General features: G+C 52.7%; 1 protein-coding gene across 1 annotated transcript in view; it reads right to left on the reverse strand.

The window, feature by feature from the left end:
* Positions 1-7,737: 7,737 nt before the first annotated feature.
* LOC127610312 (zinc finger protein 804A-like) overlaps positions 7,738-17,611 on the reverse strand; it is a 19,406-nt gene continuing 9,532 nt past the window's right edge. Inside the window, exons 2-4 of the mRNA XM_052080289.1 lie at positions 9,689-9,796; positions 8,008-8,147; positions 7,738-7,875 (exon numbers count right to left, since the gene is read on the reverse strand). Coding sequence (XP_051936249.1) covers positions 7,749-7,875; positions 8,008-8,147; positions 9,689-9,796 — 375 coding nt within the window. The 3' untranslated portion in view covers positions 7,738-7,748. The remainder of the gene's footprint in view (positions 7,876-8,007; positions 8,148-9,688; positions 9,797-17,611) is intronic.

Below are 17,611 nucleotides of genomic sequence, written 5' to 3' on the forward strand. Positions count from 1 at the left end.
TACGGGTTGATGCACGATTGGCAAAATTTTACTTGACATAAAATCTTTCCTCGAGCGACGGGCGCGTTTCTTGGTACGCCGAGACGTCATGAAAATGCCGTTTGCTTGCTTCGCTTGGCCCGTCGTTTCACGCGCATTCGCCGCAATAGCAAAATCCACGCCTTAAAAATAATGCTGCAAAGCTCAGTGTTGTTGTTTTTTTTTATTTTTATTTTTTATATAAAAGCACTCCTTCGTAAGTGAAGGTCGAAATGATTTGGTGGTTGTTTTTCTTTCAATTGCACTTTGAGTGACTTGGTTAGTTTTCTTGATCATTGCTAACCTCGACTGTCACGTGACAGCCAAAGTCCAAAGAGGTCGTTTGCGGCCTTACTCCAAACACGGCAAATATTGCGGCACGCTGCACCAAAAACGCTTGTGGGTCCAAATTGCAGTCGAGTGGCAGTTTTCTCCTCCGGCTTAGATCCCTCGGGGGGGGGGGAGACACAAAGTCAAGTTGAACAGCGAGTTTCTCACCGCAGGGGCGCCCGCGCTGCGTTTTGACCTGGCTTGGCCACACGCGCCACTCAAGCTCCCGCGCACGCGCACGCTCGTCCACAGCGCTCAGCGTCTGATTGCTCTTATTTGCTGCGCCGGGGCAGCGACGCGCAGTGCAATTTTCAACCTGCCCGCGTGTGTCTGACGAGTCGGGAGGAAGCCGACGAGCGGAGACGAGCGAGGCAATTTGGAGGAAGGACGAGAAAGTGGGGAAGCGTGTTGGGTGCGCGTGCGTGCGCGCGCAGGCGCTTCAAGTAGCAATTTGGAGTAAGTGCGCTCGCTCGCGCGCGCGCGCGTGGACACTCCAGCAGCTTTTCCGCCGGCGACTTTGATGTGTGACCCACTTTGGCTGTAGCCGACTCCAAAGCTCTTTATTTTGCAAGCGCGCGTGTCAATTTGGCCGACAGGTTTGCCGCCGAGTCTGTCGGACCTTCAGCATTCGCCGGGGGGGGGGGGGGGGGGGGGGGGGGTTTCGTCGACTGCCTCTTGCTCGTTTCCTCCCGGTGGTCCTCGTCGCGGCGGTGGTCTTCGTCCGTCCGTCCGTCTGGCGCATGCCGCCAAGCGGCTCCGCTGGCCACTTAGTGGGGGGCTTCCCGGCTGGCTCCCCACAAAGCATGTGCCTTTGTGGGGGGGGGGTTCCTACTCAAATTCCAAAATGGCTAGCTCTCCTCATTTGGAATGTTGTGAGGACATTGCAGCAATTTTGAAGTCCTTGTCCATCAGTTTGTTGTCTTCCATGCGTTTCTTCAGCCCCCCCCCCCCAAAGAAACTGGAATGATAATGTGCTTTGCCGCAAAAATGACTTTTTCCACCCACCCCCCCCTATTCCTTGTCCTTCTTTCCATCTTGCCTGACTTGTGTCCTTCCTCCCTTCCTTGCCCCCCCCACATCACTACATTTCTTGCCATTTGCCTCCCAGTCGCCTTTCTTTTGCTTCCTTAAGTAAGTTAATTTTCATGTTCGCGCCCCCCCCTCACCCGTCTGCAAGCAGCAAGAGAAACGAAGTCCCTCAAGAGCCCGCATCGTCTTCTCATGGTTGCTTTTTTTAATTTTCTGCTCCTTTGCGCTCGTCATTTTTCACTTTGTTGCCCCCCCCCCCACCCCCTCGTGCGACATCTTCGTTTGCCGCTCGCTTCCCACATCTCTTTTCGTGTCTTTTGCTTGTTCCAAACACGACCGCGTTTGTCTTGTGGCGTCGAGCGGCACCTTTTACGAAAATGTTGGACTCAAAGCCAGAAACCCAAATTTGAAATCGGGACACTTGTTCAAGTTCTGATTTTAGTGTTTGACATTTTCTAATCGGCCTTCCTGTGATGATTTTTTTTTTTCTTTTGCTGGACGTTTTCAAGGCCAAACTCTTTTGTTCCTCATCTTCTTGCCACAGCTCGGGGGGAAAAAAAAAACGAAATGACGACAGCGAAAAAGTCCCCCGGGTAAGCAAACAAATGAGAAATTTTGCCGGGGTGGATTTCAAACCTCCTGACTTGAATGTCACCACCGTTGCTTTCTCGCACCTCCGAAAGGTCACCGCAGCCAAACGGCCGCCGAGCATTGATTGACGCGCGGCGAGCCTCCCGCGGGCACACCAATCAAACACTCGATTGGCTCCCCGACTCGCGCGAGGGGGCGAACCAAAACCAAGCCGATCCGCTTGTGCTTGAGGTCACGCGGCGGAGCCCCGAGCGCCTCTGCGGGTCTTCGAGGCTCCTCTTAGGGTCAAGGGTCATCGGCTCATTTGAAGCCCCGGCAAACGTGAGGCCGAGGACCTGACCAGAAGTCTTGATTCTTGCTTCTTTCGGCAAATTGGAGTGCGCCGACATTTGCCAGGAAAACACGTTAGCTCCATTTCGCTTTGGCTGGGGGTGTCGTTTTATTTTATTTTTTTTGGGTCTTGTAAAAGTAAACAAGACACTTTGCCATCAAGTCTACTGCTTTATTTTTCCATTTCCATCTTTTCTAAGACAAGCGTGTCAAGTATGTTTGTTTGGTTTTTTATTATTATTATTGTTATTTTTTTTTTAAAGGAACAGAAGAAGAAAAAAAAGTCATTGGGATGCTAAAAGTCATCATCGTGAGTAGCATCAGCACAGAATAGAAAAAAAAAAGGCCTCATTCAACTGAGGCTCTGGGCTACAAAAATACATCCAAGTCGACAACATGTGTTGCAAAGTGTCTCTGCATCACCACGGTCACGGGGGGGTCCTTCAGGCCCCCCCCCCAATGGCTTTGCTCAAAACGTCTTTCTTCATCTCCGCTTTTTCAAATCGACCTTTCAAAACACGCCCGGTGCGTTCTTTTTCATTGATCTCATTCCTCGTGTTCATTTCGTCATTGCGCATCGTCAGATCAACAATATGAGCAAAATAAATTAAAAAAAAAAAAAGCATTTTAGATTGACAACCTATTTTCAAAACAATGAAAGAAGAGCTTTGTGAATTTCTTCTCAATAAGTAGCACATGGACACAAATAATCATCCATGAAAAAAAAATGGGCTAACCCGCGACAAATAAATTCATGTGAAATGATGGATGCACCGCAAAATGAACATGAATTCTTCCGTTATTAAAATAAACTTTTTTTTTTTAATAATCTCATCTATAAGTGACCAGGGCCAACTGTCCATTTAAAACAAAATGTAATACAGGCAGAAAATGGATATTAAAAAAAAAAGAAAATGGCTGAATAGACCAATAAATCAATACAATGTTCACTTGAGGTCTCTGAAGCGACCATGTCAACGCGCGACGCGGTACAAGGAGGAGAACCTCAACGCGGAAAGTGGCGGCTCTCCATCCGCCTCCTCAGCACCAAAGTCGAGCGCAAATGGAAATGAGGACGCGACGCCGGTGCAGCCGCGACAGAAGCCGCCATGACGACTGTGCCGTGCAAAAGGTCACCAAAGGCGTTTGAATCAAGCGCATCGTTTGTGCTCCGGTTAGTGCGTGTGTGCGTGTCGCCACGGAAACCAAATCGACCCCACTCCAAATTCATTTCACTGTTTTTGTTTCCCGACGAAGCGATTCAATGGCAAAAGTCCTCAACTGGAGGCCACGTGGTGGGTGGAGGATTTGCTTTCCAGCCCGTAAACGATCAACCAACGAATTAGCGGCGGACGGCAAGAAATCAGGACTTGTGGAACCTCGTTTTTTTGTTGGAGCTTGTTGAGCTGTTTTGTCAAAAATGTTTTGAGCAGATCCCCGGAGATGGTGGCGTTGCATGGCTTTGGATTAGAGATCAGCACCGCTTTAGTGTTGAAGATCAAGAGGAGTGGGTCAGTCTCTACTTGTTGGGGACGTTTGGGGGTACGTTTGGGGAGTCTGGAGCCAATTCATTGGATTTGTATTGTTTCCGAAAGGGAAACGCTGCTTTGATTTTCAGACAATTAGCTTTGTGGGGACCCTTGGGAGGAGAAGTGTGTGTGTGTTCCCCAAAGGCATTCTGTCCGTTTTTCGCTTCCCAAAACGGCAGCTAGAACAACACCTGTAAGGGCAAGGCCGGCGGGTGGGGGGGCGCCAGCAGGGCCGCGTGGTGCTGACTCAGCAGGGGGTGAAACTCCGTCGCCAGGGCATACGGGGCATCCAGGACATGGATGGCCGCCGAGGGAAAGAAAGATGGCGGCGCGGGATTTAGAGCCACGGGGTGGGGGGCGAAGGCCGGCAGCAAGTGCCGGTAAGACGGGAGCGGGAGGGGCGGGGCCACCACGGAGAGATGGTGCTGGATGATGCCGCGGCGGAAGGAGAAGGACGAAGGCGGAGGCAGGAGGAGAGGAGCCCCCAGCGGGAGGCGGCCTGGGGGGAGGCCCAGGGAGAAACGGGGCCTCTTCCCCGGGGAGGCGGGTTCCGCCGACCCGCCCCGTTGACGTTTCCTGCCCGCGTGCTCTTCGTTCGCCGAGCACGCGGCCCACGTCTTGTCCTTCCCGCGATGCGGAACGCCGTCACTCGGAGGCGGTTCGGGGTCTGAAACGGGGGCGTCCGCGTCAATGAGTTCAGCGTGGGGAGAGTCTACTCTTTGGATGCGTGGATGACATCGACGGCAGCCGTGAGGTGCCGCCCGAGCGGGACAAAAGCGCTCCGTCATGACATCGAGGCGGCATGGCGGCCTTGTTTCGTGAGCATCGGGCGACGAGTGGCCCGGACCGGTCGCCTCGCTGCCGTGTCCATGTTCGATGACGTCCTCGGCCGGCGCCTCTACGACTTTGCTGTCGACAGAATGGACGACGCTGGCGTTGGCAACATGACACACTTTGACCGTACCGTCGGGCAAGAAGTGGCTCGGACTTGTCCCCTCGCTGCCGTGTTGGACGCCGAGGTCATCACGAGCGGCGTCTTCGGAAGGCGTGTCGACGACCGTGGCGTCGAGGGCGATGTCCTGACGTCCGGAATCTGTCCCGTCGGGCGAGAAGTGGCTCGGACGCGTCCCCTCGCTGACGTGGTCGTCACGAGCGGCATCTTTGGAAGGCGTGTTGACGACCGCGGCGTCGAGGGCGTTGTCCCGACGTGCGGAATCTGTCCCGTCAGGCGAGAAGTGGCTCGGACACGTCCCCTCGCTGCCGCGTCGGACACCGTGGTCATCATGAGCGGCGTCTTCGAAAGGCGTGTCGACGACCGCGACGTCGAGGGCGTTGTCCCGATGTGCGGAATCTATCCCGTCGGGCGAGAAGTGGCTCGGACGCGTCTCCTCGCCGCTCCCTTCGCTCATTTCTGTCGAGTCCAAAGTTCTCCCCAAAGCGCTTCGTCTCGGTCCCGCTTTGCGTTTCTTTGCGCTTTGCAGACGCTCCGTCCACTTCCTCTTGCGGCGGCCTGTCACGTGCGTGCTTTCTTGCTTTTGCGCGTCGCAGGAGCCAATCGGTCCCGCGTCTCGGCGGGGGGGCGAAGCAACGCTCATTGCGGGCTGGCACGCGCTGGCCTCCCGAGCTTTTATCTCCGTCGGCTTCCCGCGGGCGTCATCTTGCGGGCTGCGCTCGCGTCCATCTCCGTGTTTGCGGGCGTCTGTGCCGGCGGGGGGGGCGGTAATTTCGGGACAGCGCGGCGTCCGGGGATTGGGGCTAATGGCGCCCCCGCAGAGGATCTTTGTGAGCGCGGGACCCCGCCCGGAGGATGATTGCGAGCCGGCGCCCGCGTTGGCCCGCTCGGAGCGATTACGCCGCTTTGCGGGAAGGCGACATAATGGCGCGTCGTTCCGGACGATGCGTTCCTCGTCCTCGGGCCGCCGCCTTTTTTGGCGTGCCGCCAGCCGACTTATCCCGCTGGCCCTTTGCCCTTTCCCGCTGGTCTCCTCTGCGCTTTTCCTTCTCCCCCGCTTCCTCTTCCTCCTCTTCCTCCTCCTCCTCCCACTAGCACGGCTAGATTTGGAAGCGTGGGCGTGCGTAAATGCGGCGCCCGCTTTGCCAGCTACGCCCCGCCCCGCCGCTTGAAGGGGATTTCCCGCCTGTCCTCCTCGATTCTCATCCCGGCTTTCATCCGACTCGGCCCCGCCGCGTTCCCGCTCGCGTTGGCGGCCGACTCGTTTGATCACCGCCGACTTTATCCCGGCGGGCGCTCGCCCGCGGCCGCGCGCGTGCGCTCGGAAGTCGTATAGCAGCGGGTTGACGCTGTAGGAAAGCGAGGGCGAGGTCCGGGTGCGGCGGAGCATCTCCGAGGGCCACGGCAGGACGCGGCTGCCGTCGCGGCTCAGGACGGGACAAAAGGGTCGCGAGGGCCGACCCGCGGGCCACGTCGGGGTTTGTGTCGGACTCCAGTCTCGGGCTTGCTTCTCGCATTTTGCTTTTTGGAGCAATGCGGAAAAATGTCGCAGTTGGGCGAAGTCCGCTTTGTCGGAGGTTTCAAAGGCGGGACTTTGACACTTGAAAGGCAGCGGTGGCGGCGGATCCCCAATGGGCGCGCGATGACCGGCGGCGGTCGCTCGGCTCCCGGTCCCACTTCTTAGACTTTCAGTTCCATTCTCGGCACCGGTTCCGGGCCCGCATGCGCCTCCCTTCTGGGTTCCTGTCTCATTTTGCCAGCAACCTTCAGCTCCGGTCACACTTCCGACGGCGACTCCAGCTCCATCTTGATCTCGAGCGGTGCACCTTAGCATGATTTCAAGCGCTCCCCCACTCTGCCAAGTTGCGTTCTCGGCAGCGGCTCCGGTCCCGATGGCGCCGCCCTCTTGGATGACTCTTGCGCTGACCCCATGAAACGGTGCGGCTCCCGTTCCGCCGAGGTCCCGGTCGCCGGTCAAGTGGGCAGCGCTCGCAGTCCCTCGACTGATTCGAGGTCCCGTGGCGCTCGGACCCACAAGTCGGACTCCGGTCTCGCTTCCATCACCACCTGGGGTGACTTCAGTTTCGGTGGCGGTCTGAGCACAGCTCGGGGCTCTGGTACGAGCTCCTGGCCCACACTCGCCATCAGTTCTACTTCGGTCTTCAGCCCAAGTCCCACTTCCCCCGCTTGACTGGCCGGTTGGACTTTGACGACCGTCCTGGGCTGTCGTCCTACCCCCTTCCTTGCTTTGGTCTCCCGTGGAACTTTGAGCTGCGGTAAGCCGGCCGTCGATCACTTCGAGGTCTTGATTTCCGCTCACTTTGGCTCCGAGCCGACTCCCGCTTCCATCTTGGGCTGCCGTCCTGCCTCCGCCGTGAACTTGGTCTCCGGTCCCACGCCGCCGCTCGCATAAAGACAGGAGGCCTTTCAGCTTGTCATCCAGTTCTCGGGTCCGAGCGCGGACGCACGGCGCCGAGGAGATCTGCTTCTCATCCGGCGTTGCGCTTTCGCTGTCCCGCGAGCTCCGCCCGGCTTGGATAAAGACGGCGGCCGCCCGGTGCAGGAGAACGCAGCTCCTCTTGGGCAGCGAGAAGCAAACGGGGCGCCCCCTGTTGGCGGCAAAGGCTTTGTTTTCACCGTTAGCCGGCTGGTCGTCGTCGTCGACGTCGTTGTCGTTGGCTCGTATGGCGTCGCTGAAGAAAGCCGTCGCCCAAGGGATCTTGCGAAAGGCGCCGTTTTCCGGGGTGACGTCGCCCGGCGTGACGTTGTTTGCGTTGCGTCGTTGGGACGGGTCGTTGAGACTCTGAGGATCTGCGAGGGAGAAGAAGAACAAGACGAGGATGACGAGAGAGAGCTTACGTGGACATCTCCCCGAAAAAGGCAAAGCAAAATCAAGATGAGAGGGGGGAGGATTTGATTTCAGGCCCGAGGATCGAGCAACGTGGCCCCTCCTGCCTGGACGGCCTTCGTCAAGTCTTGAGGATCTCCTTACCTGGCCCCGGAGCGCCCGCGCCGCAGCTGCCGTCCTTCTCCGTGCCGCTCGCCGGCTCCACCGCCACGGTGGTGGAGCGGAACATGGGGCCCGAACCCGAGGCGCTAACGGGAAAGGGGGCGGGGTGAGAAATAAATCAATGAATCCTACAAATGTTCACGAATACAAGCCTTGTGTTTTTTCAGCTTCTTATTTCCACCGGGGAATGGGAAAAGGCCGGCGCACGTCCCGCTCACCGGCGCCGGTCGGCTTTGTCCTCGCCCCGCGAGCGATGCCGCAGCCTCTTGCGCAGCAGCCGCTCATCCCGCCGCTCTTCCCTTTGCCTCCGGCAGGCCGCCGCCCGGTGGAACTCGCGCTGCTTCAGCTCCTTCAGACGCTGAAACGACGTCCGATCGGCAGCGGAGAACAAATGGAAAGTAACAAGTTTTTGGGGGAGTTATACTTTGTGCGGATGGAGGGCGCGCGCGCGTTAGCTTGCGCGTGGCCGTCGTGTTAGCGCGCGTGAGGGATAGCGTGCCTGTCGACAGTTTGTTGGGGTGTGAGAGAGAGGGAGGAGAAGTCTATCAGCGGGTGGAAAGAAGAAGCGTGTCAATATTTGAGTTGTGTGCGGTTGTTTATCAACGGCAAAGCTTTCGAAGTACGCGCGCGCGTGCGCGCTCAAGCGTCGCCTTTAGTGAAGTCCGCTTTAATTCCAGCCAGGAGCGCTCTGCGGCGCCGAGATAGCGACAAATAATCACGCCAGCCACAAGAACATGCGCTCCGTCATACGGCCCCAGAATAAAAACAGCAATTTAAAAAAATGGATATATTTAATATACATTTTTATTTATGTCAAACATTAACGCTCACCGACACACAACGCGTATTTAGAGTCAAAGCTTCTTTCGTCTTCTGATGTCACGATGACTTTTAAAATCATCATTTAACGTTCGTTTTCATTTTAGTCTTTCAAATCAAATCTTCACGGACTGACCGATATGTTTTCAGTCTACAATTTCAATAAATCATGCAGCCAATCCTAATAAATTTGAGAAGCTTGATTTTTTTTTTTTTTCATACATCATTCAAAAATATCCATCATCCATTTTCCGATGCGCTTGATCCTCAGGAGGGGGTCGCGGGGCGTGCCGGAGCCTATCCTGGCCATCTTCGGACAGTAGGCGAAGGACACCCTGAACCGGTCCACCCAGCCAATCGCAGGGCACGCATAGACCAACGACCATCCGCGCTCACAATCACACGTAGGGACAATTTAGAATGTTCGGGCGGCCTGCCGTGCATGTTTAGGGAATGTGGGAAGGAAAGCGGAGTACCCGGAGAAAAGCCGGGCGGAAGGGGAGGACAAACTCTTTCTTTATATATATACTGTATATAGTGGTTAGCACGTCGGCTTCACAGTGCAGAGGTACCGGGTTCGATTCCAGCTCCGGCCTCCCTGTGTGGAGTTTGCATGTTCTCCCCGGGCCTGCGTGGCTTTTCTCCGGGTGCTCCGGTTTCCTCCCACATTCCAAAAGCATGCGTGGCAGGCTGATTGAACGCTCTAAATTGTCCCTAGGTTTGAATGTGGGCGTGGATGGTTGTCTGTGTCTGTGTGCCCTGCGATTGGCTGGCAACCGATTCAGGGTGTCCCCTGCCTACTGCCCGAAGACGGATGGGATAGGCTCCAGCACCCCCCGCGACCCTAGTGAGGATCAAGCGGCTCGGAAGATGAATGAATGAATGAATGAATGAATGAATGAATGAATGAATGAATGAATGAATGAATGAATGAATAAAAGATGGGAGAAAAGTCCCAACTTCAAGGTGTGTTAAGTGCTCCATTCGCACGGCGTCCCAAAGCGCCTTTTGTGTCTCCGGCGTGGAACAAAAGACCCGCGGAGGCGGCGGAAGGCGGCCCACTCGCTCGCTCTCGCTCACCTGCTTGTGGTGATGGTCGTAGGAGTTGTTGTGGTTGTCAAACTGCTGCTGGCGCACATATTGTTTGTCGCACAGCTCGCAGTACAGGTTGCTGGAGGCGCCCTCATCCTGCGCGCGCACACACACACACACACACACACACACACACACAAAACAACGTTACGAACACGCGCGTCAAGTCACGTCTTCTTGTGTGCACGTGTTGAGTCGTGTGGATGCTTTTCTGGTGGTGGAAAAGAAAAAAAAACACGAAGAGTAAAAAAAAGTCACGTTGCAAGGACGGTGACTCACACATTTGGATTAAAAAAAACAACAAAACAAAACCAAGAAGCAACAGCTGACAGTCAACCGACGACGGCGCAAAGTCGTGATTTGCACGCGGTCACCGGATGCGTTTCCAAACGTGGACAAAAAGTGCCCCCCCCTCGCGTGTGGTAGAACAGGTGCTTTTGGATCGCCGACTTGACTTTTTACCATCGGCTCCGCTCATGGTTGCTCCAATAGTGACAATCAAGTTTTCCTCCCGTCCCGAATTAGGAACGCACGTTGAAATTTTGAGAGAAGCACAAACACATTCAAAAATTGTTGCAACGAGGTGCAAGGGTGAAGCTGGACTTTTGGCGGACCCCAAAACGGTGAACCCCTCCATCTACGTGGCACCCAGTGGCGTTCCGTCAGGGCCATCAAGGCCTTCTCTGCTGGCCTAAACATGAACATTCATTCATTCATTCATGTTCCGAACCGCTTGATCCTCACTAGGGTCGCGGAGGGTGCTGGAGCCTATCCCAGCCGTCTCCGGGCAGTAGGCGGGGGACACCCTGAATCGGTTGCCAGCCAATCACAGGGCACACAGAGACGAACAACCATCCGCGCTCACACTCACACCTCGGGACAATTTAGAGTGTTCAATCAGCCTGCCACGCATGTTTTTGGAATGTGGGAGGAAACCGGAGCACCCGGAGAAAAGCCACGCAGCCCCGGGGAGAACATGCAAACTCCACACAGGGAGGCCGGAGCTGGAATCGAACCCGGTACATCTGCACTGCGAAGCCGACGTGCTAACCACTGGACTACCGGGCCGCCCCTGAACATTAATTGATGTTATTTTATTTTCATAAATATGTCAACAAAATTATTCTCTGTATTCTTTACGTCAAATTATTTCCACTTAGTCGAGTGGCTTATTTTCAATAACATTGAAAGCCACTCGATAAATAACTTATTTATTATGATGGAGTTTTTAACCAATCATATTTCAGATAGCTGATGTTGCCAGGTAAATTAAACTTGCTCGGGGCCTTCAGATTAAACAGAGCGGGCACAGTCAGTTTGAATTAGCCAATCAAATCACGAGTCTGCACACCGGGGCCAGCGAGAAGGCCTGACGTCGACACTTGAGGACGTGCCGCGTTCGGTGATTGGATGAGCGCCTGCCAGAGGGAGGGAGCTGTTGCTGCATTTTGAGCCAAAATGGCCGACGGAGGAGACGTTGAACTGGTTGCAGGACTACTTTCCAAACAATTTTCAAGACGGACCTTCCACTGGATTTACCAATTGAAGTTGTTTTACCAAGGCGGCAAGGAAACATCAGAGCACGGCTGGCCACTTTTACGAGCGACGGCGCGTTTTAAAACGTTTGGGGACACTCATGTAGATCTGCAGCTCAGTGGCTCACAGGCACAACATTGGTGAGTCAATGAATTGTATTTTATCTCAGCTGCTCAACATTTTCGGTTATTTGCCGTTGTATAGCCTATTCTCAAAACGCAAACGATCTGTTCATTTTATTTTGAAAGAATAGTTTGTTTTGTTATTGTGTGTTTTGGTGTCTTATATGAAACTGTGACATTGCTCAATTTACTGTTTATGATCGCACAGCGTCATTTGGGTGCTATTTTCTTTAGTATTTTTAAATCATCGTTTTATTTTTTGACAATATCTGTAAATGCCGTTTCCTGCTCTTAATTGTGAATGCAGACTTGATGGTTTTAAGTGCTCTTGAAATGAAGTGCTGCCTGACGAGCCTATTTTGTGTTTATGTGACGTCACTGAAGGCCTACGGTTGAAATGCACGGCCCGCCACGGGTGGCATCATAACTCACACGTTTTTTTTGTGGCAATGAAAAATGCGAATCAACAATTTCGCCATTTTAACTTCAAAAGTTCCCGCCAGCGCAAAAGTTTGCTTCCCCTTACGAACGGTGACCGTGGAATGTCATCACCGGCTCGCTCGGATGGCGACAGACAGGAGACAAAGCAGCAAATTTGCCGCCGTCCTGCCTCCGTTATGGCAGGAAAGTGCCCCCCCCCCCCCCCCCGCCCTGTGAGCCACTATAATTCCATTAAATCCTGACTTATGTGGCATTATTGGGTGGGACGGAGCAACATTAAGGCAGGACTTATGTGGCGTGATTGTATGAAAGCGGCAAAATGAAGCCATCCGTCAATTAGAAACGCAAGCATCCCATTTGCATGATTCCCGCTTAAGCACCACGCCGTTCCGATGGCCGCATTAGCCGCTTGCGTCCATTCGAGTCCTCGCCTCGATTCAAACTCACTTTGGGCAGGCTTTCCCCCAACACCGACAAAACCAATTGCGACGACCTTCTGAACGCGGAGGCAAAATCAAAACGGAATACAGTGATTTGCAAATCGCGTTGCACCGACATTTAAAATCGTTCACCTTTCAAAAGTGTGATCACTCGATTTTTCGCAAATGAGTAGGAGCTTTGAAAAAAAAATGGCCGCAACATGTTCCCAAAACGCAGGGACGGGGGCGGGTTTCATTGACGTTTTGGGAGCTGAATTGTTGAAGCTTTCGCCACAAGCTTTCAACGGGAGACGGGTGTGGACTGCTGGCGGGCCGGTCCGGTTAGCCGCCATGCTATTGTGTCACGTGCTCTTGCGAAATCCATCGCAACAAAGTTCCTGCAAGAGTTCTGATCCAAAGTGACTTGAATGCTGACTCCAAACATTCCCACCTTGTCGGATGTCTCGACCTTGTCTAATAACTCGCTCGTCTTTTCTTGTGGTGCACTTTGATGCGCCGAGCACCGGTGCCAGAAAACAAAAATCGGGATCAGGATAAAGGAACGAAAATGTTTTATAGGCAATTAGCCACCCGTGGAGTTGACTTCAAACCCACACGTCTCGCCGCTAGCACTTGTCAGATGTCATGAAACGAGAATATTCCGCTTTGGATTCTGCGAGACTCCAAAATCTTCAGGCAGCTGCGTGGTGCACGCACGGCAGCACGATTGCACGGTTTCCACCACCAGATCCATTTTATATATGTATAGGGGGCAGGGGGGGGGGGGTGCCTTGAGATACGAGTGACCCGCACACATTATGCGTTTGAGTTTTTTATTTTATTTTTTTTTTACGCTCACCCTCATTTTTGCTCTGACTTGCGAGCGCCAACTTGACTGAACTTGATTCATTTCAAAGCAAGTCGAAGTTGGGCAAAAACCGAGCAAGTCTTCAAAAATATTTCATGCCACTCCCATCTTAAGTTCAAGTCAACATCAAACTAAGAGAATGACAACTTGTGCATTTCTCAAACAACTTTGCCCGAACGGTCAACACACGACGCGACTCGTCACGTACAAGCTAACGCAGCTAGCATTGACGCTGCGGTGGTCGTACCCCTTTTCAGAAAAAAATCGAGGTGACATGCATGTATCGTGTCCTGTGATTGGCCGGCTCAGTGTCGCAACCCAAATGAGAGAAAGCCGGCGCGGAGCTTTGGAACGGGCAGCCGAGAGTCAAAATGTGAAAGTCAAAACGCGATGCAAACGTCCACTAGGGGGAAGTGTGTCAACCTTGGGGAGCATATGGCCAGCAAAGCTGTTCCTGCGCCCCCACCCCCGTGCCGGGAATATGCACGTGCGTGCCAAATACGGAGCTGTAAAACCGGACAGAAAAGAAATTGTACTGCGGGAAGGAGCCGCTTTTTTCTTTCTAGGCGATGCGCCTCCACAAGTGCACTTGTACCTCGTGCGCGACACATATTTTCAGCCGCAAGATCAGTGTGGGATTATGTGTGCACAAGAATGTCATGCTGCGAGAAGTATATTAAACCGAGAGAGGCGTGGGGGGGGGGGGGGGGGGGGGTTGGGGGGAAATGAAATTGGGTCTGTGCCTGTGTGAGCGAGTGCCGCTGCAGCTCGGTTTGTTGATCATTTCGGTGGCATCGCTGCTTTTTTTTTTTTTTTCCGGTCACCTGCGGATGATGTTTGGCACTCGATGTGCTGGCCCGAAAACGTCAAAATAAATGGGAGTACTGGAAAAAAAACTTTTACACTTTAACTTTAACTGCGAGTAACGGAAGAAAAAAAAAAAGAAGAGCTTGAAACAAGCACACTGGTCCTCTTTAGTGGAGAAGCGCACGACCACGTCTTCTTTCCTCCTCCTGTTAGACGACGGTAACGCGTCCGCATCTGGCCGAGACCTTAAATGCTCTTCCGAATAAAAGTCGCACGCGCTCATAAATACAGGCGCGCTCCGACATTTGCGAGCGGAGCTTAACGGCGAGCATTTCGCGGCTCGTTTGTACCGGCGCGTCTGAACAGGAGCAACGCGGAAGTGACAAAGAGATAAAACCTAATGAGGAGAGACGAGAGGAAATGAAAAGAAAAGAAAAGAGAAGAGAGTGCGGCAAGAAGTCATTATGCAGGAACAGCAACTTCGTCATCGTCTCGTCGCCCTGACCGGCCGCACGGCACCTCGGTCGGGCCCGCTTTAAGAAAATGCGAGGAACCCCTTTCGGGGTAGACGAAGGCACAGCGGCTACGCGTTGGGGGTCCGCTCATGAAAGGCTTCTGTCCCTTTCAATCAACTTTGAAGCTAACTTTGAAGCTAACTTTGAAGCTAACTTTGACGCTAACTTTGAAGCTAACTTTGAAGCTAACTTTGACGCTAACTTTGACGCTAACTTTGACGCTAACTTTGAAGCCTACTTCGAAGCTATCAATCAACTTTGAAGCTAACTTTGCAGCTACTGCTTTTTGAAAATGACTCTCGCCGTAACGACTACCGCTACTCTGCGGCCGGTATCGGTACCTTCAAATGAAGCCGGGATCGATTACCGCTATCGACAACTTTGAAGCTAACTTTGAAGCTAACTTCGAAGCTAACTTTGAAGCTAACTTTGAAGCTAACTTTGAAGCTAACTTTGAAGCTAACTTTGAAGCTAACTTTGAAGCTAACTTCGAAGCTAATTTCGAAGCTAACTTCGAAGCTAATTTCGAAGCTAACTTCGAAGCTATCAATCAACTTTGAAGCTAACTTCGCAGCTACTGCCTCTTGAAAACGACTCTCGCCGTAACGACTACCGCCACTCTGCGGCCGGTATCGGTACCTTCAAATGAAGCCGGGATCGATTCTCGCTATCGACAACTTTGAAGCTAACTTTGAAGCTAACTTTGAAGCTAACTTTGAAGCTAACTTTGAAGCTAACTTTGAAGCTAACTTTGAAGCTAACTTCGAAGCTAACTTTGAAGCTATCTTCGAAGCTATCAATCAACTTTGAAGCTAACTTCGCAGCTTCTGCCTCTTGAAAACGACTCTCGCCGTAACGACTACCGCTACTCTGCGGCCGGTATCGGTACCTTCAAATGAAGCCGTATCGATTCTCGCTATCGACAACTTTGAAGCTAACTTTGACGCTAACTTTGACGCTAACTTTGACGCTAACTTTGAAGCTAACTTTGAAGCTAACTTCCAAGCTAACTTTGAAGCTATCAATCAACTTTGAAGCTAACTTCGCAGCTTACTACCTCTTGAAAACGACTCTCGCCGTAACGACTACCGCCACTCTGCGGCCGGTATCGGTACCTTCAAATGAAGCCGTATCGATTCCCGCTATCGACAACGATAGCAGGAATGGTGCTTTTGCTGCCTTTCTTTTCTCGCCAGTATTTGGAGCCATTGGTGGGGATTGTTTTCTCGTGAACTCTATTTGTCGCCAATATCCGCTCGCCATCATTGTCGTCCCTTGGCAATTATTTGGCCGATACTGTTTTCTTGCTCGGGTTCTTCTTCTTGTTGTTGCCGCACCAGATATCGTGTGTGTGCGTGCGCACATTTTTTACAGAGTGCTTTTTGTTCAAGCCTGACGTTCCCTGGTGGAATTGGAGAGGCCCGGTTTATCCTTATACACATAAACACACACACACACACGCGTGGGTCCGCCGTAAGGGCTGATATGACAATCAAGCGTCAACTGGCTATCACAGTCGGACACACATTAATGGATTTAGCTAGGATTAGACCACACACACACATAAACACCTACACTGAAAATACAAACAAGCGCGCGCACACACACACACACACACACACAGAAGTCCAAGTGTCGCTCGCAAACACACTCAAGCAGCACGCCTTTCTCATTATTATGCATAGTGGCAGCGCTCACATTGATTTTCACTCCGTCTTAAACATAGCCCACGCAGCTGTGGGGGTGTGTGAGTGTGTGTGCGGTCAGTTTGGCAAAGCCTCTCCAGGCTGAGTGAAGATTATGGCTGAGAGATTTTTTTTACTTTTTGTGCTCTTTCCCACTCGCTTGTAGTGGCATCTTTCCTTCTTCTCTCTCTCTCTCGCCAACATCTTTTTTCAACTCTTTCCTCTTTATTGCCTCTCACCGCATTAATCTGGGAATAGAGCAGTGAGCGGTCTGCTGCCCCCCACCCCCTGAGGTCATCGTTATGGGGAGAAAGGGGGGGGACTTCATGAAACTTGGTCGTCACAGAGAAAAAAAAAAGTCGCGCTGGGAGAGCATCAAGGCTCAACAAAGGCCATTTGTTGAGCGAAGATTGACGCCGCGCAAAGCAGGAAGAAGCGACCTTTGAATGGGAACGACACTCGTACGAACGCAAAATAAGAGCGTGCTTTTTAAACGGAGCGCAGGAAAAAAAAAAAAAAGTTAGTGGCTTAATTGGACCACATCAAAGAATGGCAAATGAAAGGAAAACGTGATTTGAAAGGCCCAATGTAACGTGACCATAGCATTTTTTTCCCCTCCTCCGATTGGTCGCGATCACGACCAATCGGAGAGTTCTCCTAGCGGCCGGCCGCTCGAGATCGCAAAGATCGCAAGATGGACAAGGAAAGGACTCATTCGAGAACATTCGACCAAGAAAATCCGAGCCGGGCGCCCGTCGGCATTTAGCGCGCAAAAAAATAACAGTTGTTGTGTCGCTCGCTCAAAATAAAACGCAAGACGCGGGACGCCAATCCCAAAAGTCTTTGTTGAAGAAGGGAAAAATCCAGCGCCGAGTGTTTTGGGCTTTAATGACCTCATTTGATTGATGGATTGATTTTGGGGCCATGGTAAACATCATTAGCATGCGCTCGTCGGTGGAGGCCAAATTAGTTTAGGATGCGGTCACGAGGCCGACCTGAGAAACAAAACGGGGCAAAGCGACTTGAGAGCCATCACAGTTTTCATGAAAGCGAGCCGACGCCAGCTCCCGACATTCTGCCAGAATTGCAAAAAAAAAAAAAACATGGCCGTGGGCGGCAGATGTGGGCGGCATCTATTTCAAAACGCTGCATGATGTCACGTCAAAGGAGAGTTTCAACCCAAATTTGAAAAAAAAAGACTAAATACAAACGGGCACACTGGGCGAAACTCAACATGGAAGCGTTTCGGTCACGCCGGTGTAAACGCGTCCAGGCCGAGAGCGGTTGCAAGTGGGCGATGTGTAGCGGCGGGATGCGGGAAACGAGAACGAAACGCGGGAGCAGGCAGAGCCGGAGCTAAACGGAGATGACGCTAACGCTAGCCAAATGTTTTCCGGCGCTTGGCGGCTTCTGCGGTGACGGCGATGAGCTTGATGTCGTTGCGAGTAAACTAAGGCCCGCGGGCCTAATCCGGCCCGTTGGTCTTTTTAGTGCGGCCCGCCGAAGGTTGGTCCGCAA

The sequence above is a fragment of the Hippocampus zosterae genome, chromosome 11 (genome assembly GCF_025434085.1).
Source record: "Hippocampus zosterae strain Florida chromosome 11, ASM2543408v3, whole genome shotgun sequence".
Taxonomy (NCBI): Eukaryota; Metazoa; Chordata; class Actinopteri; order Syngnathiformes; family Syngnathidae; genus Hippocampus; species Hippocampus zosterae.